This window comes from Ornithodoros turicata, chromosome 2, assembly GCF_037126465.1.
Source record: "Ornithodoros turicata isolate Travis chromosome 2, ASM3712646v1, whole genome shotgun sequence".
Taxonomy (NCBI): domain Eukaryota; kingdom Metazoa; phylum Arthropoda; class Arachnida; order Ixodida; family Argasidae; genus Ornithodoros; species Ornithodoros turicata.
Genome location: NC_088202.1, coordinates 23,035,109 through 23,062,940, shown reverse-complemented (window position 1 = coordinate 23,062,940; position 27,832 = coordinate 23,035,109). Strand labels below are relative to the sequence as shown.

Below are 27,832 nucleotides of genomic sequence, written 5' to 3'. Positions count from 1 at the left end.
ATTAATTAAAATTAAATCAAACTTACAAACACATGGGAGGATGAGACAATTGATGTTCTGAGGCTGGAACACATATAAGGGACAAATTCATACATAGCTTCAAGTGCCTATTTCATGTGCATCTTTCACCATCTTTCAACACATGGGAAAAGTTCTTGGGAGAAAAATGCTTTTGACCGCATATCTTTCCATTGCCTATATTTCTTATTGTGAATAGTTATCATGGTTGAGGACTGTCCTGTATATCATGTGCAAAACCGGCATCCATAGTGCCTGTGTAGTTTGCCTGCTTATGTTTAATTAAAAGACAAACTGTTTGTGTGTCTTTCTCTAAAAAGGGTGACTATGCGTTTTTCCTGCCTACATTAACAGTCTGCTTGTAAGAGCAGTTTAACTCTGCTAAATGAACACGTTAGCCAAATATAAATTGTTTGCAGTAGCAACGGGCTACGTGGTCATTAGATCTGACTTTTACAGCATGTAACACATGTAAAAGTTTTCAGTTTTCTAGAAATATTGCTATTTTTGTGATACTCATTTCTGTGCATATTACTACCTCTTCGTTAACTTTCTGTGACTCTTGTAGTGTAAAGAATTTTAGAACTGCCAAGTGGTTAGGCTGTACCATCAATTTTTACTTTTTTAATTGCACAAGAATGACGTGCATATATCTTGACTGTGATATAATGTGCACATGGTTTTGTACTGCGAAAAATTTTTGAAAGTCCTAAACTCATAAGTCGTACTTTTTCATTTTTTCAGTGCACAGATGCTGTGCACATATCTTGACTGTGATATTATGAGTGGCCGCTTTTGTATTGTTAAGAATTTTACTCATAAGTCCAGAAGCTGCAAAGTGTGCCGTTCGCTAGCTTGACTGTGATACAGTGAGCTTTTATTTATTTTTTTAATGCACAAACGTGCACTGATCTCGACTGTCATATATGACGAGTGCCTGTACTTTTTTGTGGGGTTTCGCCTTTTAATTGCACAAGTATGTTGTGCAGATATATAATGTTCTATAAAGTAAGTAGCGACTTTTGTGCTTTGAAGAATTTGTGAGCCTGGTAAACATTGAAAATGAACACTGCATTCTACTGCATGAATATCTGCATTTGTAGCGTTTAAAAAGATATTGTCCTTAGTCCCTACGGTGTTTTTCCATGTTACATGCTGTTACATTAAATTGCAATAAAAAAATTTGAATATGTCTCTGTTAAGGCTGATAATCTTGCTAAAACAGCTGTGGGTGCATGTGCTGTAACAGTCCCATACATGTCCCTGCTATGACCTCTGAGGATCATAGTAGGACTTCCACAGGATACCAAAACTGCGGCCACGCGGAGCTCCGCAGGACATCCTGTACACGTCAACTCCCCAAAATGGTCATATCCTGTGGACGTCCGGATCTCCACCTCAGGTTTTCCATGGGACATCCGTAGGAAAGCATTGTTCCCTCTGGGGTATGCCGACTTATCTGCCCCTCTTTCCTCTCCGTCCCCAGCCAGACTAAGGGAGAGTGTTCCCAATTTCGCCTTCACTTTTTGCCCGAAGGCAGACACTAGTGTTACCGTGCCGGTCGCCTCTGCGGATTCTTCGGGAAACAAACTGGGTCGCATAACTGTCACTTCTGCCCCGGTATCTACAATAGCTTGTATTGTTGTGGGACCGCTACGTAACTCCACGACTTGTAACGCGGATACCTGCGCTATTCCCTTTGTTGTCGCGCAATTAGCTCTGCACTCGAGTGTGCTGTTCGCCGTGTCGGCCGTTGTAGGAGTGCGGCCTTGATCCGCTGGTATCATTGTGGTGGCGTTTATTGATGCCTGCACGTGCCTTCCACCTGTCTGTTTCTGCCTCAGCGTGCAATCTCGCGCGAAGTGTGGGCCGCTACATACGAAGCACTTAATGCGACTCTGACCCCGACCGTCCTGTCCTTTCAGTATTTTTCCTCGCGTGTCTTTCGTGGATGCGTTTCCCGTTCTCTCAACCCGTTGAGGAGGGCGGTAGGAATTCACGGTTTGCGACAAACGCTCCCTACCTGCTGCGCCGATGCCTCTAGCCTCCTCAAATGCGTCCATCATTTCCGCAATTTCCGACGTTTTTGTCCAGCCGCTACCCTCCTGGATTTTTATGTATTCGCAGGCCGCGGGACTAATGACGGTTTTGAGTTGGTCGGCCGCCAATAATTCAACCAGGTCGTCAAAGTTGTCCACATCACGCGCCTTCGCGTAATACATAAGGTAGCTTTTCATCCGTGAGGCAAAATGGGACCACCCCTCGTCTTTTGATTTGACCGCGCTCAGGAACTGCTTCCTGTACTCTGCCGGCGCTAGCCTAAGTTCCTTCAACACTGCATCCTTCACCGCGTCGTATTTGTCAAGCTCATCTGTCGTCAGTTTAGAATATAGATGTTTTACCCGTTTGGTGACTAGAGGTAGCACGAGGTGGCTTTGAATTTCAGTCGGGACTTTATACGATCGAAAGATGCCCTCTATCCCTTCGAACCATACCGGCACTTCTAAATCGGCAGGCAATGGCAGGAGTACGCTCCTTAGCTTCTTTGCATAGCACTCGAGGGTGTCTTCTCGAGATGCTGGTGGGGGCGACGAGCTTCTGGACGACTTTTCACTGTTCGCTCGCGATATTTCTAGTTCAATCCGGCGTGACTTTTCCTTTTCCAACTCTATTTCCAGCCTCAAGCGCTCAAGTGCGAGTTCCGTAAGATCGCTCCGCCCTGACGTGTCTTCCTGTCTGTCAGACTGTTCGTTATTCTGGCTTGACGCCATGTTAACAGACCAAAACGAACTACAGTCAACTTTATAATTCGCGCCACTACGCGTGGTCATACGCGTCCTACAGCTATCGATGCTCCTAGCCAAAATGGACCCCGAGGAATTGCGGATAATCTCCTACCTGGTGAATATTATCCAACGCTGACTTTACACAGATGATCGTTCACGGTTCACCGCACAATTCACTTCGGGTTCCTCACAGGATGCTGCAAGCGCTGATGCTACGAAGGTGCCTCGCCTGACTGCCCGACGCTAGACGTCGTCGCTGTACTGCTGTCCGTCGCCTTCCCTGGGCAGGCCGCAGTCCGTCGCGGTGTCCCCGATCCTTTGAAGATGCCGCAGGCTACGTTGTTTCGCTGCTGTCCCCCGCAGCTCTTCTTCCGCGGTCCGTCGCAGTGTACCCGGCCCTTTGAAGATGCCGTAGGCTATGCCGTTTCGCCGCTGTCCGTCGCAGTGTACCCGTCACTTTGAAGATGCCGTAGGCTATGCTGTCTCGCTGCTGTCCGTCGCAGCTCTTCTTCCAGAGTCCGTCGTGGTGCACCCGGAGCTTGGGAGTTGCTGAAGGTTGGGCCGGTAACGTCTCGCTGCTGTCCGTCGCAGATCTTCCGATTCCGCTGTCCGTCGCGGTATATCGAAATGGTGCCGCGTTAACGTCGTCGGTAGGACTTACTGCGGTCCGTTGCAGCTACGCCTTTGCTCCGCTGTCCGTCGCGGTTTCTTCCGACTTGGTTTTCACGGTCCGTCGTTCCCTGGCCGCCTTGGTATCTTGGTTGCTGTTACCCGTGCCTTGCCTTGTTGCATGAATGCGGTTGCTGCTGCTCTTGTCCACGCAGGGGACTCTATCGACTGCGCCAGTAAAGGAGGTTTCTACACCTCGGTTCTTCTCCTCTGCTTCCCACTGCTGGACGGTTGCCGATACATGGCGATGGTTTTGTCCGAAAACTTGGCCGGAGACGTACTTCAACGACACTCGACAACAACGTTTATTTACAACTGTTTACAGCAACAGTGAAAGTAGACTTACATGGCCCAGCGACAACAGGAGGAGTGTGGGATTCAGCTTAACTGGCCCCCTCACAGTCCCGATCTCAATATAATTGAGAACATCTGGGGCATCATGAAGTACCGTATGGCTGCAAGACGGAAAGTCATGCGAAGCTCGCAGGAGTTGTGGGAAGCCGTGGAAAGAGAGTGGGAGTCCCTGCAGCGTGACTCAACGCTGATGGACAACCTCTACGCTTCCCTGCCCAGGCGAATGAACACAGTCATTGAGAGCGGAGGGGCACCAACGCGTTACTGAGGTCCTGTGTTCCAGAGCGTTTCTTTCCTTCATTTTGTATATTTTTTGTATCCTAGCCAGCAAGCGAGGCTTGCTTGCTTCACATAACACCAGTAAATAAAATGAGGTAATCACTCTCTTGTGCCAGTTTCACGGAGCAGCCGTGGTCCCTTGCATTACTGTGACACCTTTCACAAAGAGTCCTGACGACCGCAGGAACTGCTCAAACGTGGCCTAATCTCGGTGTACTTAAGTTTCAAAAACAGTAAAAAGGAACAACAGAAAACAGAAATCCCCATCCCACTCCGCATTCCGAGGAAAGCGCTGCCCCGTCGACGCATTTGGAGCTAGCAGACGACGCGCGGTAATCGGATCGCCATCTCTCCCGTCTGGTGGCGCTGCGCAGCCCCGCCGCCACGGTGTAAGATAAAGATAAGAGGTGATGACACTCTCTTGTCTCGCCATGCGAAGGCGGCGTCCAGATAATGTTCGCTTTCCAGGCCCCCTCGCCTGATCGCCATCTGACGGCGCACAAGCTGCCGCACATGCGCGCAGCTGCATAGCTGCACGGTGCGCATAGCTGCCGAAGCCAAGAGCACAAGACATTCGCTTGCAACGCCGGGAAAGGCATAGGTAACCTTTGGCGGTCCTGTCAGTTCTACTGCGCGCCGAGAGATGGCGATCAGGCCAGGGGGCCTGGAAAGCGAACATTATCTGGACGCTCCGCTGGCGTGGGTGTCATCACCTCTTATCTTTATCTTACACCGTGCCCGCCGCCACCAGAAGAACGGAAGTGAAGCGAAGGCGATGGTAGCACAGCAACTTGGTTCGGTAACCCGCTTTTACGGGGGCTGGAGATATCAAACAAGTATGTCGCAAGCAGTACTTCCATCGGCGCTCGGTGGTCGAAGCCAAGCTTTTCCATATTTCAAGTCACTTTCATGATTCCCCCTTCGTTTTCAAGTTTCATATTTCACAACTGTGTTCTGTTCGTGTAAATGATTGTGGGAATACAGCAAGCTTGAAATCCATTTGGCTGGGAAGTCTTCCTTTAACAATCTCGATTGATTCGAATTTCTATTATTTATTCTGTTGTCGCAAGATCTGAAGCGCTTGTGTTTTCCACAAATACAAAGCCGTACTACGTACTCGTACGTAGCTCCCGTCCGACTTGTTCTTTTTTTTTAACCGTGGTACCCTGGGAGGACTTGACTGTTGCAGTAGATAATTTCTTCTACAGAATTGTCACTGGTTCCTTGAGGTTCTTCTGTGTTACCTTGCATGTGTTTACTCAGGAGGCTTGATCCCGTTCGGAAGCTCCTCTTCCGCGGCTCTATAAACTTCTTGTGGTGTCATTGCCTGTAACTCAACCTCCTTCTTCTCGCTTTCTCCGTAGTATGTTGTATCTCTACACTATGCATTGCGGTCTCATACTTGTGGAACACTGCCCTGAGATTTTAGCGCTGTTCTCGTTAGACAGTGGTCTCCGAGTCTAAAAGACGAGGAACATAGAGGTTCTCGAGAGTCGACTCCTAGCGAAACTAGCACGGGGGAAGTAACGTGGGTAGCAGAGCACTAGAAAAACAAGTTTCCGAGTACCGCCAACCACTTCTTGACTTGGCTTCGCCTCACGTAACCTGGCAACGCCGCCATTTCCCTTCCACGCCAATTGGGCCCCTGGTGCTGACGCTCTGCGACAAATGAAATTTTATGGAAACTCGAGTGAGATTACCTGTGCGAATGATCCTGGACGGTACGTAAAGTACTCTGCGTGCAGGTATACGGACATAGACAACTACGAAACCAAAAACATTTTCCTAGGTAGGGACAATATAATATCAGTTATACAATAATTTGATTTACAAACGCAGACGTCAGACTGCAATATCAACAGGGCCAGTGATCTATGGCCTCATTACATGTACAAGGGATAACCAAATGAATAAATGAATGGAAGGGATATGGTGGATTACGGTCACATGGGTAGATGCGGTCAAACCATCGCGGCGGCGAGTGAAAAGGCTGCCGGTACTCTGAAACTTGTTTTTCTAGTGCTCTAGTGGGTAGCATTGCCATTGGATGATATCTTTTATAGCGAAATGCGCAATCCGTGATCTTTACATTACAGTGTAATATCTCCAGAAGGATGGATAGGTAGGGATTTTTTTTTATAAAACCACAAATTGCTTTATCGCCATTGGCAAGTGCTCCTCATTATGGCGATAAAGGCGTACCGTTTGCCTCATCCAACGACACGACCGCAATCCTGTTTACGAGTTTAGTAGAAACCAGAAGCCATATCAAACCCTCGCTCGCAGCTCTTCCTTACCTTGCGGCTCCTCCGCCACCAATGCAAGCGCATGAACACGAATTTGAGCGCAGGATAGTTGAGCGAAACAGCGCATTCCTGCACTGTTCCGCGCAAGAAATTTGTAAACCGAAAGCAGTTACTTACTCAAAAAAAAATCACTAAAAGTCGAAGCTATTTTTTACTGGTTTGACACTATCTCAGAGTGACCATTGCTACGTCACAGGTATCAAAGCCCGGCCAAGTAAAGTGAAAAAGTCAGGATGTATATTTTATTAATGAGCGCATGCAAATGAGAAACTGAGCGAAACTGGCCGTGGATGAACATGCACGGCGGAGGAAGTTCATGGCACGGCACACGTTGGCGAAGCATCACAGCTGGCAAGCAACAGGAACGACGATCCGTTAGCCCGATAAGAGCGGAGAAGAGAGTGTGAGGCGCTGACGAAATCGCGGTCCTGGGGTGCCGCGACCGGCACGGGAGCCGTATCTCTGAGTGTCCCAGGAGAGGTGAGTGCAGGAGTGAGGCTGTGCGAGCTGTGGTGAGACGCCGAGACGCCGGCTGAAACGTGCCGTGGCGTAGGTGCCGCGACTGCACGACCGGCAGGTGAGCGCGAGCCTTGAGTGTCGCGGCCGACAGTGAAAGAGCGCGGGGGTGCGGTGAACATCGGGCAGGAGTGAAGGTGGATGTAGCTGTGAAGCGCATGTGTGTCGGAACGATGGGCTTCGCAATGTAGCGTCATTAGCACTGCGGTGGTCTCGCCGAGTAGAGGAAGCCGTTGGAAACGTCATCAGGTCGAGGCCAGGCCGGTTCGAAGGAGTCAAGTCGCAGTGCATCTGGGCCGGTGAGACCCGTGGGCCGGTGAGCATCAGGCCCGATCGGCTGCCGTATCAGATCCGTTGTAGCGGTCGGACAGGTAAAGGCAGAGGGGCTTCCAGGCTGCGCAGCAGAGTACCATCGATGCTGGACTTGACGAAGGTTGCCAAATTTGGAACGGTAAAAGGGCTGAATTACATCGAACGTGGTGTTCTTTGTTCGGGTCACCAAATGTAGAGGACGATGGTCTTCCTCGACACGAGTCCCGACCGGCAATGATGGAATGTCCCAGCGGGCCGATGGTCGTGCCGTCACGCTAGGGCGGCGCCGGCAGAACTGAGGAGCGGGTGCTCCACGAGCGTGTCCATCCTTGTCGTTGTCAACGGTTCGCCACAACCCCAGTCGGCTGTGCTACTTGGGTAGGTGGGCATTTATTCTTTGGATGATATAAAATAAACGTTGTCCTACTGCAGTTAGCGATTAGTTAATTCATGACTAGCCGATATGATAACACGAGCATAGAACTATTTGTTTTATTGTATACCATATTGACAGATTCGACGAATAACGTGGTTTCGTTTGCATACAGAACTATTTTTAATGTGAGGTGTCGTGGAAGATCATTTATGAAAACTAGAAAGTGGAAAGGACCCAGTACGGAACTCTGAGACACTCTCTGTTGAATGTTGCTAATTTTTGAGTGGGTCTGTGAGATGGGGACATACTTATATCTGATAAGTAGCCTCTGGTGAATCCGTATCCCATGTTTATATAGTTTCTGAAGAATTAGGTCAGTATTGATTCAATCGAATGCTTTAGTTAAGTCCACTAATATACCCGTAGTTAGCACTACGCTTTCAGTAGCATGCGTTCTGTAGTAGGTTATAGTAGGCGGGCAGAAAATCCAGCGAACCGGTAGGGAAGTATGAAGGGAATTGCCTCAGGACGAGAGCCGCCCATATATCGAACACAGACTGTTCTTCTTCTGGACACCACGTCCTCTTCATTGGCATGGTATCTAAAGGGGTAGGTATGATCTGTTAAAGGTTCTTTAAACATTTAGTACGTCATACCAATAACCCTTTAAATTTTACACTTTACAGTCTGTGTTCGAAATATCGGCCGCTCTCGTCCTGAGGCAAATCCCTTCCTGTATTAGGTTATGTTCCTCTGTACGGAACTGTAGACGGGGAAGACGGTTTTAATGAAGCTTCCACAAGCGATGTGCGTGATACATTGCTGTCAGCTGTTCCGCAGAGTCGCAGTTCCGTCATCTTGCTTTGTAGTGCAGCGAAGCGCGAGGTACACACTCGCAGAATTCCGAAATAGCTGGGCCTGCTGAAACAGCACTCACCTCCGGAATAAAGACTCGTTGCACTCGAGTTGCTGGACTATTGCGTTTGTGTTAACATGGGCTGTGGCTGGGTATTGGACTTGTGGGGCTCTGAATTCCAGCGGGATTAAGGCTTGGAACTCCCGGAAATACAGAAGAAAGGTGCTCCGAATATATACTGCTATTTATGACAACGGACAATGGAATACACTGGTTTATTGCAGTAACATTGTTGCTGAGCGAACAATGGATCGCGGAACAAGCGGAATTAAAATTGGCCGTCGTATTTCTGGTCAGGAGTCATTTCTTGTCACAGAGATGCAGGCTCTTAGTGAGAGCGGACACGAAGCAGGGCATCTGCTTCACGGCACTGTCTTGCCCACTTGGCGTCATTGCTTTCGCGGCTACCTCTGATGCAACCTTGGTAAGCAACTTCTTGATGTCGACGTCTTTATCTTTGTTATCGTCAAAAACTTTTACCAATGCGTTAATGTAAAATGAGCTTTCGCCATCGCTCAACTGACGACGCCAAGCCAGGAACCCTGAAAAGTATTCGTTTGTCCCGTTAAATGGGCAAAAAAAAAAAAAAGAAAGAAAAAGATAGACGCCACAATTGGTCGGTTCCATGCTGCGTTTGGAGTATTTCATGCAGTTATGTAACTGTGTTTCACGAATATCTCCCAGCTGAAAATTTCGGAAGCGGCTGACGCTGCGGAAGAACTTTATTTATGGTATAAAATTTTGAAACATCGGCCGAGAGCTGACTAGTGAGTGGCGCATTTGCCATTAATTCAACCCAATTAATCCATTGATTCAATCAAAACCCTAACTTTTAAATTTTGCTTTTGACGCCTTCACCACCTGCGCTGTAGCGATAGATCTTCAGCCGAAAGATATCCCAGAAAAAAGAAATCACGGCGTCAGTTAGTGATTTTCTCAAGGAATTAAATGGTTTCGGTTTATATGCACGCATTTATTGCGCAGAGTGCCACAGCAAATGCGCTCGTTCGGTCTGCCATCCGGCTCTCACTTGCGTTATGCTGTGATTACAGAGTTTTAGTACATCGTACGCTATCGCCTTTGCGTACATGAGAGAGAGCGTTGGAGGTTCTGCGTATGCGCAAAACATAAAGAGAGCTTCGTGCATTGCGCAGAACCTCCACGATATCCCTTGCGTACGCAAAGGCGACAGCGTACGATGCACTGAAACCGTCTGTTATTGCGTGATTGTCTGCCTGGTTCACGCACGAGGGTGACGGAACATAACGAACAGTCACAAGAGACGCTTCGATCTTGCTTTCTCTACCTATATGGTACACAAAGATCGCGTAGCATACGTCATCAATACGACAAAAACCCACTAGGGAGTTTTAGTAAATGGGACCTACCAGCCGAAACCAGCCAGAGGTGGAGCTCTACCCTCTTAGATTTCTCTGAACAAAAAAGGAAAATTGCGTGCATTCCCGGGTGTGTGTGTGTATGTAGGAAATATACTTTTTTCTCAGGATTTTGTTTGCTTGAACATGGAGGGGGGAAAATGTTGTCTGTTCCACGTGTCCTTCTGACACATACATACGTCATTTCTGCGTCTTCTTTGCTTGGTGTCAGAAGGGATGGGCGGATCTAGCTTCCCGAAGGGCATATAAAACGAAAACAAATCTGGTGACGTGGTGAGAGCACAAGCACGGAGCACGTTTTGGGTCAAGTTCACGATTGCTTTTCGGAAAGTAAGCATTCGCGCAGGGGACCCAGAGTACTTATGCTCATAAGCTATATGGCGATTGGCTTCACGAAAAATATCAAACCGATCTCTATTAATTGTTTAACAAAGCGTTCGAAAAGATGGACCACTCGTAAAAGATGACAATTTTCGTATTGTATTTTCACATACCTGAGGTCGTCTCTGAAGTGAAAGAAGTCGTGCCGTTTGTAAACATATCCTCTCCTATAACATATTTAAAATCGATAGGCGTTTCTTTTTGTTATTTTTTGCGTAATCGCGAAAAGAAAAGTTCGTCACCATACTCCGCTGCCGCCCGTTCGTTAGTTAAGATTGTCTAGGAAGTTAAAAAAGGGATACCTTTGTGGCCCTCTCGGGTGAAAAGGGACAGGTGTATTTGTTCTTACGCGACAAAAAAGATTAGTCAGCGCAACCAGATCCCGTCTGCATGGTACCATTATCATCATTTGAAAACAAAAAATCACCTTCTACTCTTCCGTTTATTTCCACCGAGTAGTTGCAGTCCCTGCTTTGTAAGAGCTTTGTCGTCACTTATGATCGTTTTGCCATACCTAAAGTCGTCTGGAAAACGAAAAAAAAAAAAAAAATCACACCATTTCAAGAGCAGTCCCTCTCCTATAACATATTAAAACTCTGCTTGCGTATTTTTTCTGCAACGGGAAAAAATGTCGTCAGCGCATTTCCATCCCGCCCTGTGATGTACGATTATCATTATTTTTATTCCACTGTAACGCAACGTAACAGCCCCTTTCATTAGCACCACCAGCACCACCGCCCGCAGCCTTCGGAAACCGTTTATTATGATATTGAGCGCCTTCTCCCACAACAGAAAGTAAAAAAAAAAAAAAAACGCTGTACGCGCACCGTTTCTCTTTCACTGGAAATAGACGTGTTTTCGCTGCATATACTGAACAGAAGATATAGGCTTAAAGCAGTAGCACCTCCTTGTGCCCTGGATGGAGCATGCCTGATTACGCTTCACGTTCAGTAATTTCTTTGCCAACCTCCGCGGTGAGTCACAACGCATGCATTGTCTTGAAGGTTTCTTTCACCCAGAGGAACAGCTCTGCATCTGTCAGAATATCTGCACTCAATAGGGGCGGTGGAAGCTAGACCTATAGCTGCCAACGCCGTCGGACTGCCCTCTACCCCCAGGTGTGGCAAAAAAGTGCTAGTAGGATTTGTGCCGAAGTCATACTTGTGACGGCAAATTCTAGCAGTTATATTTTCTGTTTATTTCTTTTTTTTTTAATTGCGACGCAGCGTCATCACAGAAGTAGAACATTTCTCGGGCATCGCTCAGTAAACAAAGGACTAGTGAGTGGTGTGCATCGTAACAGTGTCATGACTAGAGCTCGGATTTTCATACAAATGCATGATTTTGTGTGTGTGTGTGTGTGTGTGTGTGTTTGGTATGATTTCGTATGTGGACGACGAGGAAACACTTTTGCTCCTGGTCTGGGTTTTTGTTTTGGTTTTCAGAAGGGTTCTGTGGTGCATGCAAATGCATGTCTTCAACATTGTGGCACATTTCACATGAGAGTGCACGAAAAGTGCATATTTCCCCGTATTTGGAGGTGCGAGAGCTTACCTCTTGTTCTTTCATGAATGGTTTCATGAATGGTTTCATGAATGGTTTGAACTTCTTGCCGGAATCGAATATTTTCCATGTTTAGGTGAGGTGAGGTGAGGTGACGTGTTCAGCCTGTACCCTGGATGTTCCATCCTCAGCGTCCATGGCCGATGGGCCATACTTCACCTTCGTCACATCACCGTTACGAAGACTGGCGGCGTTCGCATTTTAATCGACATGATGCAGTGCCGAACGCAAAGCCATGACGAAACAAGCATGACCATGAGGAACAAGAAAAACACGAGCATACGCGTACGTTCGTGTTTTTCGTATTGCCCATGCTCAGGCTTGTTTGGCGTCCACCAGCTAGCCTGTATGTACGCTATGTTATCAATCTAGAACGCAAAGTCTTGAGCTGCATGATTTATATCTGTGGCACAAGTATTCTTTGTTATGTGCTGCAGAAAGAAGACGGCCTTATTTTACCGTGTTATTCCTAATAAAATACTTATTTTTTTAAATACGCATCTGGGGCATTGCTTTCGTACCAAGAACAGTGAAAAACAGTGTTACACTGATGATTTTTACTTCAGGTCATACATATTTTCAGGTCACAGTTCGGGAGTTTTTAATGCATATTTATCCGCTCTCTGGTCATGACTAATCAGTGAAGGAATCAGAAACGACGATGAGGCTGTTACGAAGCAGCGGCTGTGAGCAGTCGCGGTAGAACTTTTAGTTAAACATTTAGTTAAACAATGAATCCAGATCAGCTCGATATTTTTACTCGAAGCTAATATCTATACAGTACTTAATGAGCATAAATATTCTCGGGCTCCACCGAGAATGATAACTGGCTGAAAATTAATCCGAAACTTGGGTCAGAACGCGCTATGTCTGAGCTCTCGCCGCGTCGCCAGATTTGTTCTAGTTTTACATCCCCTCGGGAGGCAAGATCCACCCTTCCCCTCTAAAGGCCAGCTCGCATGGTGCGTATTTCAGCGAAGAACGCGCTGCTCAAAATGCTGTCAGGCCACGCAGCGTGCCGAAATACCCGTGTCAAACCGCATGAAGCGCAGATCCCGCAGCTGCGCACACAACGGATTTGACGTATGTGCTTCCTCCACTTGCCGTGTATTCACACGAGAGACATTCTCGCGGAAGATTCTAGTGGAAGAAAAGACGAAAACACTGCCCACGGAGCCGAAGTTCCGTCCCGTGTTATGTTGAGCATCCACACGGTGCAAAATATCGCACGCAGCAGACACGCTTAGCAGACGATACCGTCAGCGTCGTTTCCTGTCGTCTGCTGCGGAATATCCTGCGGCTGTGTCGCAGGAAGTTCCCCACGGTTATTAGTGTACGTCAAGACACTACGTTGCGTGCTCGCGCTCACGTGGCATTTTCCCCATTTTCCGCTGGAGTACGAATGTCGCTCTTGTGAATACTCGGTAACCGAAACAATCCACCCCTGCCGCTACCTCTTCCCACAGCATGACTTTGAACTTTACATTCTTGTTGTCAGAACGCTGCATATCCCACAAGATCACCACGTCAGAAATTACTTCCGTGTTCTCCCGCGTCTTCTACAGCTTTTTGGTTGTGCAGACATTGCTAAAAAGGCTGTAGGTCGCTTCTTCTTCTAGCACGGTACACCGGTGGAAAAAATGTCTTTCTGCACTCTGATTGGTTGCATGGACGGCCGTGAACTGACTGCGGCGTGCCGGCTGTGCTGTCTAGGGTTTTTCCTGGGTTTTCCTCAGACGCTTTCAGACATATGTCGACAGAGTTCCCGTAGAAGTCGGCCCAGGACGCGCACTTCCCCAGGGCGTCAGTCATGACATTGCCCTCCTCTGTGAGGCCGACAACGGAGAGCCCGTTCACAAGCACCACCACCTCTCCACCACTCCGCGGCGTGAATTATAAAATCTGCATTGACGCACCGAATTACGCGCTACAAGCTGCTGCGACGTACGAAATTTTTCGCTGTGCGTAAAAACGCAACCTTCACCCAAGAAATACACACCGTTCGGGCCGGCCTTATCATCAGGCAAAGAAAGCTCAGAAATGTCGTCTGTATGTGTTAAAAAAAACGCGTGGAGTGGACAGCACTTTTTCATGCTTGTGCCAAGTTTGTGGCGCCCCGAATGTCGAAGAAAACAAAAGCTTGAGAAATAAGTTTATATCCTACATATACACCCCTAAAGGAATGCACACATTTTTTTTTCGGCGAAATCTAAATAATGGTACTGTGCCGTTACACGTAAGGTTTGTCTGCGCAGTGTGGCGACATGTTGCACGTGCCGCAGGGTAGGACTGCGGATAATTTGGACCACCTGGGGGTTCTTTTGACGTGCACCGGAAATCTCCGACACACGGTGATGGAAGCAATGTTCACCTCCACCACACTGCTACCGCCCTCGGCCGGGATTGAACCCGCGATCATGAGTTCAGCAAGCCAGCACGTTACCGACTGAGTTATCGTCGAGCTACACCTGGGTGGTTTCGCCTGGAATGGCCCAGGCCATAGGGACTCTAGGAAAACGATAAATGAAGCTGACAAATCAAAGATAAACAAAGTAATCTCATCAACTTCCAGGGGTAAGGCGATTGGCTTATCCAGGTTTATCATTGTCCGAGCGTATTCACGATAAGGGATCCAAATATAACATAAGCTAGTCTTAGTGAATCGTTTTCACTTATGCCCCTGACACACGGACACGTTTGAGCTCCTTTCCATTAGGGCTCCTTTACAGTAGCCTACACGACACCTTCGCGAAAGGAGTACGTGCCGGTAACAATATAGTTAATAATGATTTCACTGACGCATTGCAGCCACGTTGTAAATAGCGTCTTGGTTGTAAGCACGATAGAGGTCATAGTGAATTTTCATTTCTGAAAAGTCTTAGTACCATCACATTAAAATGTAGGCTTTATCTACGTCACGTGCGGACACACGCGCTCATCAGCTTCGATGAGCCCTTCAAGTACTTGCACCCGCCATCACACTTTCCGAGGGTAGCTCCCGAGGTTAACGAATCGGGTAGCCCGTTAGATCCTGATTTTTGGCCCTTTCTAGAGCAACGGCTACCAGAAAGGCACAGAACAGAAATTTGAACAAACAACGTTGGAGCTGTGTCGTAGCTAACTCACCAGGGGGAACGGCGAAGCTAACCAAGAAGTGTGCGGGCAGGTCAATACTGTAGTCCCAGTAGTGAGACATTTCTTCTTCTAGTTCTTCTTGTGTCTGTTCCGAGTTACGTTGATCTTTACTGTCACTGCTTTCAACTTGGCACGCCTAGGTGAAGGAAGAAAAAAAAGATGTTGCAAGCTTCCGCATCTTTTTGAACGATTCCAGTTGCAGAAGTAACATTCTCGTCCGTTCCAATAAACCGTTTGCTGCTAGTCCACTTTCTGTGCGTTGTGTCTGTGCTTGTTTACCTTAAACGCTTCTATAGTAGTCATGTTTTACCAACAGGTCCAGTCGGACGTATTCACTTTCGCATGTTTGGTGTACGTCACATTGTACATGGCGTCGCTGTCTCTGGAATTTGTAAATGAACACGTCCTTACACTCCCCTCCCTTCAAGTTTAAAGGGCCAGGTCTTGCTGCAGTCCATGTCTGGGACTGCTTTTATCAAGCATCCCACGCCGCACACATACGTAGAAGTGCTAAAACAGTGATGATTCACTATATACTATGATTTCACTGCACGACTATTACAAATTAACTTGACTGGAATTGACATCCACTGACCTACGCGGCTATTGAAAGCGTTCGTTCGTCCTGGCTTGTGTCGCGTTAGAAACTGAACGATAACTTACTGCGCCTGCACAATGATGTATACCAAGAGCGTTTTGACACTGCGTTGTTGAGATCTATAGTCGATGGCATAAATGTATCTCGCGCTCACACGGAGAATGCCAGCAATCGACTGGATTAGAATTGTTCATAAGCCGGCAGACACTTTAAATTGAGACTCCAGGACAGTCTGGAGCTATTATAATGACCTTGTAAATAAGTTCGATACATTCTTCCGAAATGAGAAATAAGGTTGGTTTGGCAGTCGGTGACTCTTTAGTTGCCAGAGGAGCTGGGAAGCTCAACACGAAACCGAAACTTCTGAAGGTTCCTTTTCCTACCTCCTGTACCGTGCGTGACATCACCAGTAGTCTCGAGGGGGCCACCGGCTCTTTTTCGGGCACGCGCTTTGTAGTTTATTCGTGCCACGTGGATGGCCAGTCATTTGCTTCCTCGATTAAGTCCTGAAATAGTCGCCAGGGGCAAAAACAAACCTACAGAAAGCCGTACACAAGGAATACCAATCCCGAGGAATACCGGTGAGGTGAAGCCCAATGTTGCTGGACTGCTTTTCCGTTGAGGAACGCCTACTCATTTCAAGGAAATATTCATTTTCCACTAGCTGGGCCACTTGGGTATGGGAAATTGTATTCAGTGATATATTATACGGCACGGATTGCTGTCGCACTGTTACCTCAACACGGTTTTTGTGCGGAGTTTCTCCTTAAGCACAGGGGTGACATATATCCGTCATCGTCTTAACTACCCTCAAGCGGGTGCTCTTTGCCTAACCGCCATCTTGTCCTGGGTCGCCTGGGTCCCCCACTACCAACCTTCCCGAATCGCACTCTCCGAGTCTCTTAGTTAGCTGGACTCTCGCCCCTTCTCCCTATCGAGATTGCTTGGTCACTGGCCCAATCCAGCCCAGCAACGATCTGCGCTCAAAGCTCTTTTGACATTTCTGGACACCATCGGACTTCGATCGTTATTGTGAAGGGGCTCATTATTTTATTCCCCACATCCCCACCAGCAATGGGGTAGAGTATCGCCTCTGGCGATGAACCTCCCCACTCTTCCTCCTCAAAATAAAGTTGTTATTTTGGGTCGGACGTAATAGAAAACGTCATGTTGAGGTCGTGTGACTTTGTTTACATGTCGTTTTGCCGCTTACCGACATATTTCCGTCGCCATAAAGCCAAGAGGTGAAGGTATTTCACCAGAATAAACTATACCGTGCTTCTTTCGCAACATGCTAGCCCACGTATCCTTAGTTTAAGTACATTGGATCGGCTCAGTGAGTCTTAACGCGCGGTCGTCATCACATATTTGGAAGTCGTCAACAGCGCGAGGCCTTATGTGCAAAACTGCGCGATTTACTGCGAGATTATCGATAAAAATAATTATCGTGGTCGGAAGACATCCAAAACGTCGCACAGAAACAATAACCCCATTGTTGACAAACGGTTTGGCCGCCGATCACGGGCGCCGCAGGATTAAGATCACGCGTGCCTTGACGTTTGCTGTCATATGCAACCACGACCTGTCCAGGACATAGCTGGGCGAACTCACTCATGAGGGCCCTCATGAGTGCCCTTCAGCCTCACCTCACTCATTTGAGGTTAGGGTGAGTGAGAACAAGCCCGCGACGAGGCCATCCGGGAGTGCACTCACGAGATTTTACCCCATAAGGTCTCCTGTGAGTGCACTCATGAGGTTTTGCCCCTCATGAAACCTGCTGTGAGTGCACTCATAAGGTTTGAGGGGCGCCAGGAGTGTGTGTGTGAGTGAAGTCAACGGTGAGGTCTCAGGGGTGTGAGGTCGGTATGAGTGCATTCAGAAATGAGCTCAAATGAGGTATGTGAGACGTGCGCAAGTTATGAAGGCACTCACCCGTGAGGCCTTCAGGAACGCGAAGCCTACTGACGGCGCTCAAGGCATGAGGCCTACGGTGAGTGCACTCACCGATGAGGCTTAAAAGGGTATGACGTATGATGTTCTGATGGCACTCACCAACCTCATGCTTCTCATGCATGTGTCATGACAGCTTTCCTCACCATGATGTTGTGTCGCCGATCATAGGCCTGCATCTGATGGCCCTGATGGATCAGACGAGCATGACTGTTAAACCATATATGAAGTGTTTTATATGACTGACCGCAGTGAAACGCATTATAATTAATTTGTTGGGTAAGAGACAGAGGCAGTCGGAGGGATCAACAGTAGTGGTTTACTGTGGGCTGTCTGACCCCAAACTAACTTCAGGTGACGGTGAAAACGCTCCACGACACCATTAGATGCCAGGTTGTAGGATGTCGCGTGTATGCGGGAGGTGCCAAGGAGCCTTGCGAAAGCGGAGAATAAAGCGCTCTCATATTGACGACCTCTAACGGTGGTTACATGGGAGGGTACTCCAAAACGGGCAACCCATGTGGCTAGGAACGTGGCTGCGACGGTTTCGGCAGACATGTCGGGCATCGGACAAGCTTCCGGCCATCAGGTGTATCAGTCCACTGCTGTGGACAGGTAGCGGAAACCAGACGACGGTGGAAGGGGGCCGACGATGTCGATGTGCACAACATTGAAACGGCTGTCCGGGAGGCTAAATTGCTGATGCGGTGATATTGTATGCCTGTGCACCTTGGATCGCTGGCACGGGATGCACGAACGGGACCAGGCTGTGAAATCGGCGTTAACGGTGGGCCAAACGAAGCGAGCTGTCACCATGCTCTGGGTGGCACAAAGAGCGGGGTGGGCCATGTCGTGGACCGCAGCAAAGAACGCGCAGCGGTAGGGCGCGGGGAAGAAAGGCTTTGGCTGAGCTCGAGTGATGTCGGAACAAATGGTCAAGCGAGAGCCGGGTGTGGGGAGGTCGGTGAACCTGAGCGAGGATGTGCCACGCCGACGAAGCTGCGGAAGTTCGTCGTCAGTGGCGTGGGCACCAGCGATTGCCTCGGGAGTAAGCGGCTGCACGACGGGAGAGACGCTCGCAATCCGGCTGAGGGAGTCTGCAGGAGAGTTTGAGGCGTCGGGGACGTGCTGAATGTTCGTGCGAAAGTCTGCGAGATAGGCCAAGTGCCGAATTTCCCGTGGCGAGTATCGGGTGCTCGCCGACGGAACGCGTGCGTAAGCGGCTTGTGGTCCGTTAGGATGGTGAATTGCCGACCCGCGAGAAATGGCGCTCTGCAAGGTAGGCAACTAGCAGCAAGGTAGGTAGCTACAGTACCTTCGCGGCCGAAGGTACTGAACTGCTGCTCCGCGGGGTTGAAGGCTTTGAAGAAGAAAGCGACTGGCTTCCAAAACTCATTGATCTTCTGCTGAAGTACTGCACCGGCAGCAATTCCTGACGCGTCGATCATCAGGGAGGTGGGGGCGTCAAGCTTCGGATGGAAAAGCATGGCGCAGCGGGAGAGGTCGGTCTTGATCTTAGTGAACGCAGCATCCGCGTCTCGACTCCACTGAAGTACGGACGAAGGTGATATTTGCCTGGCGAGGAGGGTGTCCAGAGAGCGCACAGTCTCGGCGCAGTGGGGTACGAAACGCCCGTAAAAACTGACGAGGATGAGGGAACGGCGTAACTGGGGCAAGTGAATGAGGGCGAGGAAAGTTGGTGATCGTCTCAACCTTGCTCTTGAGGGGAGCAATGCCTTCGGGTGTCACCTTGTGGCCGAGAAATTCGGTAGTTGAGGCGCTGAACTCGCATTTCTGTACGTTGACCACAATTTCATGGGCAACCAGTCGTTGGAAGAGCAGCCGAAGTTGCAGTTCGTAGTTTTTCTGGCGTCGAGCTTGCCACCAAGAGATCGTCGACGTAGGGAAAGACGAAGGGTAGTCCGCGAACCACGCAGTCAATGAACCATTGGAATGTTTGAGCCGCATTGCGAAAGCCGAAAGGCATGCGCGGGAACTTAAACAGACCAAAGGGGGTAGAGATTCGGCTTTCTTGACGTCCTCGGCTGCGACCGGGATCTGATGGTAGGCCTTCATTTGGTCAATCTTGCTGTAGAGGGTAGTGGCGTGCAAGTTAACCGTGAATTCCTGAAGGCGAGGTAGTGGAAACGGTGATAAGTGGGAAGGCGCCGGTCACTGGTCTTCTTTGGGACCATGTGCAACGGCGATGACCAGTCACTTGAGGAAGGCCAGGCCACACTGATAGCGAGCATATGGTCAAACTCCGCGCGCGCAATCTTCAACTTCTCCTGGGCGAGGCGACGAGGCCGCACGAAAACGAGGGGGGGGGGGAGGTCTTGATGTACTGGACCACGCCGTGACTGGCAGGCTTCGACCAATCAGGAGCTTGCATAAGGGTGGGAAATTCACGCAGGATGGCAGCGTACGGTGACAGCAAGGCAGAAGTGGTCATGAGCGTCGGAGATCGAACATCACTAGCAGAGAAGGCTCGGATGGAGAGGCTCGTGGACGAGTCTACGAGGCGCTTGCGCGCTACGTCGACCGTGCTGAATGTGCTGAATGAAGTCCGCCCCCCATGATCGTCATCTCGACAGCCGCTACGAGGAAGAGCCATGGGAAATTTCGGCGCAGCCCAAGGTTCAGCGTAAGGGACACCTGGCGGTAGACCGAGATGGCAGTGTCGTTCACGGCAGTGAGGTGGAACATGGGCGTGCGTCGCCGGTCAAGAGCGTTTGCGGGCAGCACAGTGATTTCGGCGCCGGTATCGACGCGAATCCTTGCCCCCGACGTGTGGTCGGTGACGAAATAGAGACGGCTGCTGGAGGCGTCAGATACGGCCGCAGCCATCAGCGGTTCCGGAAAAGTTTCCCTGCCAGGGGCAGAAGCTCCTACATCTTCGGGCGTTGAAGCCGAAACGGCGATGGTAGTGGCAAGGGCGAGCTTCTTGGTCGGGGGAATCGAGTCGTGGAGAGCCCCGACGCCTGGCAGACCGGAATCGACGACGCGGCCGAATGGGGGCGGGGGAATCGCCGAGGCCACTATGCCACATAGGCGGTTGAAGTCCTCCCGAAGCTGCGCAACCGGATCGAGCGCGCTGGCGAACTGTGGCGGTCCAGCACCCGGGTGTGAGGTGGAACCTGGGGTGGTGCGCGAGGAAGCTTCGGCGGTGCTGGGTGCTGCGTTGGAAACGGCGGCGATGTGCGGTGCGGACACCTCCATTGTATTGTTAGCGTGCTCCGCCAATTGGGGAAGCTGCAAGTCGGAGGCAGTGGCCACAATCATCTGGACGTACGCGGGAAGGCGCTGGAGGAGAAGCTCCTTTAAGAGAACCTGGTTGAACGTCGGCTAGCGCTCACCGAGTAGTGATTGCATGTCGCGCAGAAGCTGACTTGGTCCGCGGTCGCCCAGATGTTCTACGGCTATGAGTTGATGTATGCTTTTGAGCTCGGACGCAATCCTTCGGTCGAGTATGGCCGCCTTCAAAGTGTCGTACGGAGCAACAGCTGGCGGAGTGGCAAGAACGTCAGCAACCTGAGCGCTGATGTCTGGCGGAAGCACGCACACAACGTGACGGAACTTCGTCAGCTGGGTGGTTACGCCTGCCAGTGAAAACTGGCACTCAACTTGCAGGAAGCAGACAGTGGGGTTCTGCGGCCAGAAGGGAGGCAGGCGGACGGTGATGTGGCAGTCGGCGGTTTCAGCTGTGGTGGCTTCGTTTAATGCTCCTGTGGCAGCGCTCTGCAGAGGGCTGGCCATCACTCGGCAACGTCCGCGTCACCAGTGTTGGGGAAGAGACAGAGGCAATAGTGGGCTGTCTGGCACCACACTAACTATGTAGAAAAGAACAACGGCTCGCAGGCCGAAGGGTTTGGCGCGAGTATCCAACCGTGGTCCGAGACCACTTCGTCGTCGTTTGCTACAAGGTTTTACTCTTTTTTTATGTGTGTGGGGTGGACAGGGTATCATTTATTGCTAAACAAGAAAGCGAGAAGGAAAGGTTGGGAGGGACAGCTTCGTTGTGTTTGCGGTGCAGCCATCTGAAAAGTGTACATATAGGCATGGTGCAGTTTAAAGGGGTGGTGTGCAGGTTTTCAGCAATTCCATCCATGTCGCGCTGGGAACACAGCGAAGTGTCCTAAGCTGATTACTCAACGGGCACTCACGGGCAAGAAACTCAACGGGCACTACGGTGTAGTGCCCGTTCATGGAACCCAGCCCTCTCCTTCCGATTTGTTTTGGCTTCAGTCTGTCTACCAATGTCATGATGACGTTTCTCTGGTAGAGGTCTATTCGAACACTTTGCATTTTACTCCCTGTGGGCGCACAATGGTTCAGCTTCATTTCAATGGCAGCGGTTCTTACTTCCTGAATAAAATACTGCCATTAATCACGTTTTATGGCAAAAAATGCCATATGCCAAATAAAATGCCAAATGCCAAATGAAAAAAATGCCAAATGAAGGAAGCGGAGAGAAAGCAAGAAAATACGTGGACGTGAGCGAAAAGCGAGTGAAAGGAACTTAACTTGAGTGACTTTGGCAAAGTTACCTGAAAAAGGAACGAGTTCCTCTGAAAGTTACCACGGCGCAAAAGTACTGAGTTAAGTTACAAGTTATCAAAAAAAGGAACTTAGCTACAGTAACGAGTTACCTCTAACTCTGGCTATACCTAATGCTATTTTGTGTCCGAAGTAACTTCGAAGTAACTCGTTCTTTTTTTAAGTAATCCAGTAAGTGCGAGTTACATTTCAGGCTGAAGAACTTCGTTACTGACTTAGTTACATTTTTCACACGGTAACCTAACTCGTAACGGGTTCTTTTTGACGGGTAATCTTAATCTATGATATATACAGGGTGTCCAAGCAAAGTGTGAACATATTTTTTAAATATACGTATATAGATCACTTTTTCCGAGATGAAATCAATTGCATTACAGCATATGCTGAAGGGCACTCCTTAGGAGAGCATTAGCAAACTCCTAAGACAATGTCTTAATTAACTTTCAATGGTTAACTTTTTAATTATAAAAGCTACGAAGTTGTCCCAATGAGGACATATGTTCCTTTCGGTCACCTGATATCGTAGCCGTTTTCAGAACCAAAATCCCTTCGGTAGGTCGTCCGCAAAAAAATTGTGAAGGAACACCGTTTTTTTTTCTCTTTATTTTGTTCATTGCGCATCTTCGGAGACGCGTATTTCCTTCATCCCCAATGTGAGAGGGGGAAAGAGCACACTATCACCTCTAGAGGGCACACAAGATAGGGGCAGCTCCGATAGAGTCACCCGATAAATTTGTTTTTGTTTTGTTTCCGCAAGTTAAAGCTCATCTTCGACGCATGAGGCGGCACTGCGCTCCTTCACCCTCTCACATTGGGAATGAAGGAAATACGCGTCTCCGAAGATGCGCAATGAACAAAATAAAGAAAGAAACGATGTTCCTTCACGAATTTTTTGTGGACGATCTACCGAACGGATTTTTGTTCTCAAAACGGCTACGATATCAGGTGACCTAAAGAAACAGATGTTCTCATTGGGACAACTTTTATAATTAGAAAGTTAATTATTGAAAGTTAATTAAGACATTATCTTAGGAGTTTGCTAATGCCCTCCTAAGGAGTGCCCTTCAGCATATGCTATAATGCCATTGATTTGATCTCGGAAAAAGTGATATATATATATTTAAAAATATGTTCACATTTTGCTTGGACACCCTGTATATAAACAGGTATATTAAACAAAGATGTATATTAAAATCGCCAATTCTTGCGGGATACTCGCCGTGTGTTTGAATCTGCAAGTGTTCAGCTTGAGCGCAGCATGCGGTGGCAGCTCGCGTAACCAAACAAATATGTTGGTGCTTTGCAGAGTTGTACACGTTACTCGGAAAAAGTAATTGATTGCAATTACTGTTACTACTGCGCGAAAAGTAATTCTTTACCGTTACAAATTACTTCATCAAAAATCTAATACGTTACCGATTAAAAATGTAACGCGTTACTTTTCCCGTTACTTTTAAATTGTGAGCCATAGCAAAGCCAACAAGGCTGCAGTGAATGCAAACATGCAGCTCTTGTTGCGAATTCTAATATGAGACACCAACATGCATGATAAATGAAATTCACAACTACATTTTAAAGCAACATACAAAATACATACACGTGTTTATTACACATTTATATACACATTTAAAACAACATCGAAACATCCGCTTCGTTTTGTTACTGTTGTTATGTTCAGCCCGCACAATTTATCAGTACAGTCACCTATTTTACTGTTGCTCCAGTAGGTCGCGGTTGTAAGGGATTATCATATTACTCTGGTATGCATGGAACACGTGTAGACTTGAGACAGCCGTCACAGTGACCTCTGCGTCATTGCTTCAGTCGAACCCGTGGTGGAACAGAAGAACAGATTGGCTTGCGGAAAGGGTTGCCATGGTTGACATAAGGTTAAAAAAGCATTCGATTGCTCAGTAATCGATTACTGAAAATTGTAATCAGATTACATGGAAAATTACTTGCGCACAAAATTAATTGATTACGATAAAAAAATTACTGAAAAAGTAATTGATTACTAGTAACGCAATTACTAGTAACGCGTTACGTACAACTCTGGTGCTTTGTGCCACTGCCGACGTGGCGTATGGGCTCTTGGACAGCTAAAGAATGCGGATATTTCTGAGATGCACTATCCATTCGCTTTCTGTATTACATACAGAACATATATACATATTCTTGAAGTCAATTTTAGTCCGTGACCTTAAAGGAGCATGGAAAGGGCCGTCTAAAAACCGCACGTATTTCATGAAATGGTCCAGCATACAAGGAATATATGTTAGGAAGAGCATACAAGGAATATATTTCGGCTCAAAAAGGTCTCATTACAACGCAATTTGAGAGTGATTATGAGTCACCACCGAACATCCTGAAATCCGTCGGTGTCTATCTGAAGCGATGTGTTGCTCCGTCGCTAAATTTACCTTATGCGAGCAAGCAATGCAATTGGCAAAGAAAGAGCACCTGCACTATAACCCGAACTGCTGCACAAGACTGATCGACCGGTTCGGACTCCATGTGATCTTGTCGGGAGAAGCGTTTGCCAGAAGAAACTGCGAGAAACTAGGCAGCAGACGACGCTCCGACCTTCGCCGTGTCGATGCTCGATCACGGCTGAAGGCGGTCAAAGAGAGAAATTTTTCTCCCCACTTTCCATGCTCCTTTAACCCTATAGTTGCAGATTTGCTTTCTGTAAGGTTTTTTTTTTTCTTCTTAATGCAATAATGCTGTGAAATAAGAATACTCGAATTTTTACAAAATCTGCGGGGTTTCCGCGGGGCGTCGAGCGTCAACCAAATTTGGATATGTGTCATATATGACACGTTACGCAGTGGAGACTAAAAATGGGTGCCCATAATGACTAGGGCAAGTTGCGAAAACGATGCGTATTTTATATATCTAAGTATGCAGAAAATACAGTTTACAATTAAAACCATTCTAAGTCAACATTTTGACAGCAATTTCGCTCTTTGGTGAAGCAAAAGCGTAAGGTTGCCGTCCAGGCTAAAAACCAAATACGCGGTAAAATCTGCATTTACCATCTCGTCGCCACTGTAACAGCCGTGACGCTGCAGCTAGGAAATAGACACAATACGTGAGGGTTCGTGCGGGAGGAGCGTTTTACTCTGGTACGATCTGCTGGATCAGCTCCTGTCGAACAGCTGATGGTCAGATGTGCGAGAGCGAGAGCCTCCAGCTGATGCCTCAGTCGTCGACATCCACTACATTTCTTCCTCCTAAGGCTGTGGACTGGTACCGGACAGGTGGTCTACGAAACCTGGCCGGGTAACTTCGAGCTGGAGCGGCTGTAGGCTTTTCGAGAGAGGTGGCTGTAGGTGTTTCAGGAGAATCCGCATCTTGAACCGGAGGCGACACCAGAGGACCCAGTTCAATCCCCATGGCTAAGTTCAAAGGTATCTCTGATTCCTGTAGAGAACCAAGTTTACATGAGAGCTCACTACCGTTTTGTGAGTCGTAAGTTGACATCCTGCTCTTGATGTGATCGGCGTGGACTCTACGGCGTTTCCGTCCTTCCAACTCTACCTCGTAGATCACGTGACCTACATTACCAACAACAATGCCTTTAATCTAGTGGTGTTTCCGTGTTGGATCTTTTACCAACACTCTTTGAGAAACCAAATCTAGCGTCATTCTGAATGAACGTTTGTTCAGCAGCTCAGGGTGACTTCCCAGTTGAAGCGTGAGGAGCAGACCTGTACTTTATCAAAAACGTCCTGATAGGCTCTCCGTCTTTCCCATTGTGAGCGCAGCGCGTGGCTTGTTTTAGCGATCCAACAAAGTTTTCAGCTTGACCGTTCGATTTAGGATGGTAAGGTGGCGTTAAAGTGTGTCGTGCGCCATTGAGTTCTAAGAAGCTCGTAAATTCAGCACTAGTGAACTGTGGTCCATTATCTGTGACCAACTGATCTGGAAGTCCTTGACGCAGGAACACTTCTTCACACGCTTTAACAGTGTCACTCACGGTTAGTCTTTTCACTTGTATGACCTCAGGCCATTGGCTGTAAGCATCGATCGCTATAAAGAAATGATCCTTCTGGTACTCAGCGAAATCAGCATGAAGTCTGCTCCAAGGACGTTCTGGACACTCCCAGCGGTGTAGGTGTACTTGTTGAGTGTCATCTGCCACAAAGCACAGGAGCCACAACGCTTAACCCTGGCTTCTATGTGGTTATCAACCCCAAACCACCAAATGAAAGACCTGGCGAGCATGTTCAGTTTGGTTTGTCCAAGACGACCCTCGTGCAGGACATCCAAAATCAAAGTGCGATAGTTCGCTGCAATTACTGTGCGCATGCCCAGTAAAATACAACCGTGAGAAATTTACAGCTCACTTTCCCGCTGCGGATAAAGACGGAGCTCCGGTTTGTTCTCAGCAGTAGTCCGGCCTTCCAACAAAAAACGGTACACTTCTGGTAGCACTTGATCCTTAGCTGTCTCTTCTGCAATAGAAGTCGCCGTTACACGTAAAACAGACAATAGTTCCATAGAAATTATGTTCACATCATCAGCGTTAGCGAAGTTGTGACTGGCTATTTCCCGATCGAAGTCGTCGTCATGCCCTTCTGCAAGTGTCGACAACCCGTCAGCGTTTCCCACTTGCTGCGTTGGTTTGTACTGAATATCATAGCTGTAACCCGTCATGATAAACGCCCAGCTTTGTAATCGATTTGCTGCGGTCACAGGTATTCCTTTCTTTGACCAAAAATGCTTGTTAATGGTTTATGCTCAGTACATAAGGTAAACTTGCTTCCCCAGAGGTACTGATGAAATTTCTTCAGACCAAAACTGAGGCCTCGGCATACCTCTCGTCAAGATGCCGCATTAGTTGATCGAATGCGCTTCGATGTGGCGTTTACAGCGCAGTGGCGTTATTGCTTGAGACAACTTGACTCTCCGCAATGCAGTCACTGAGGTGCTGTAGAAGACTTAGAGCACATTCTTTTTCATTGCCCACAATATCAACCTTGCCAAACCGTACTCTCCGGATCCCTTAACGACCTATACTCTCACACCCTCTCTCTCACAAAATCCTTTTTCCCTGGCCCCATCCAGCCCACCAATGATCTACCCTCAAAGATCTCTTTTCATTGCTGGATACCATAGTACTTCGATCCTTATTGTGAAGGGGGTCATTATTTCATTCCCCGCATCACCGCCAGCGATGGGGTAGAGTACCGCAGGGGTACTAAATGGGGTAGAGTACCTGGCGATGAAACTGCCCGCTCATCATCTAGTAATGAAGTTGTTGTTCCCTTTGATATGCCCCCAACTGCTATGCTAGAGTAAAACAACAACAGCAATACTCACATTAAAAAAAGAAGAAAGGAAAAAAGTGAAAATAAACGAGAAAAGAAAAAGGAATAAAAAGGTGCAGCCATAGTGGGGATAATCCGGCAAACATACCAGTTCGCATTCTCTGCTAATCTGCATAAAAAATACTTCACAATACGTAGAAACAGGCCAAAACACTAGGAAATAGACTTCTCCCTGTTTGTAAGCAAATGACGTCATAGTGTTCGACGGCGCCACCAATTTGGTAGAGTTGAACTAGGCTTGAAGCCAGGTGCGAACAAGGTCGCGCCCGAAATCCACGGCCTTGAGGGGATCACGATGGTCCCTGAAAGGGATGCGACCTTCGGTCCTACTTTTCTTTCAACAGGAGGCAGCGAACAAGTGCCCATTCGTGGAACCGAGCCCTCCC

The 27,832-nt window shown here is 48.2% G+C and overlaps 1 protein-coding gene across 9 annotated transcripts in view; it reads right to left on the bottom strand.

Annotated features, from left to right (window-relative positions):
- Positions 1 to 189: 189 nt before the first annotated feature.
- The window catches only part of LOC135385235 (caspase-6-like), an 88,510-nt gene continuing 60,867 nt past the window's right edge, over positions 190 to 27,832 (bottom strand). For 2 of the 9 annotated variants that reach the window (XM_064614432.1, XM_064614429.1), the window contains 2 exons: positions 15,000 to 15,144; positions 190 to 9,074 (listed from right to left, as the gene is read on the bottom strand). In XM_064614432.1, coding sequence (XP_064470502.1) covers positions 1,182 to 2,849 — 1,668 coding nt within the window. In that variant the 5' untranslated portion in view covers positions 2,850 to 9,074; positions 15,000 to 15,144 and the 3' untranslated portion in view covers positions 190 to 1,181. Of the gene's footprint in view, positions 9,075 to 10,737; positions 10,835 to 14,999; positions 15,145 to 15,989; positions 16,113 to 25,082; positions 25,537 to 26,462; positions 26,571 to 27,832 lie in introns of those variants that run through there. The other 7 variants (XM_064614437.1, XM_064614436.1, XM_064614430.1 and 4 more) reach the window with 6 other exon arrangements.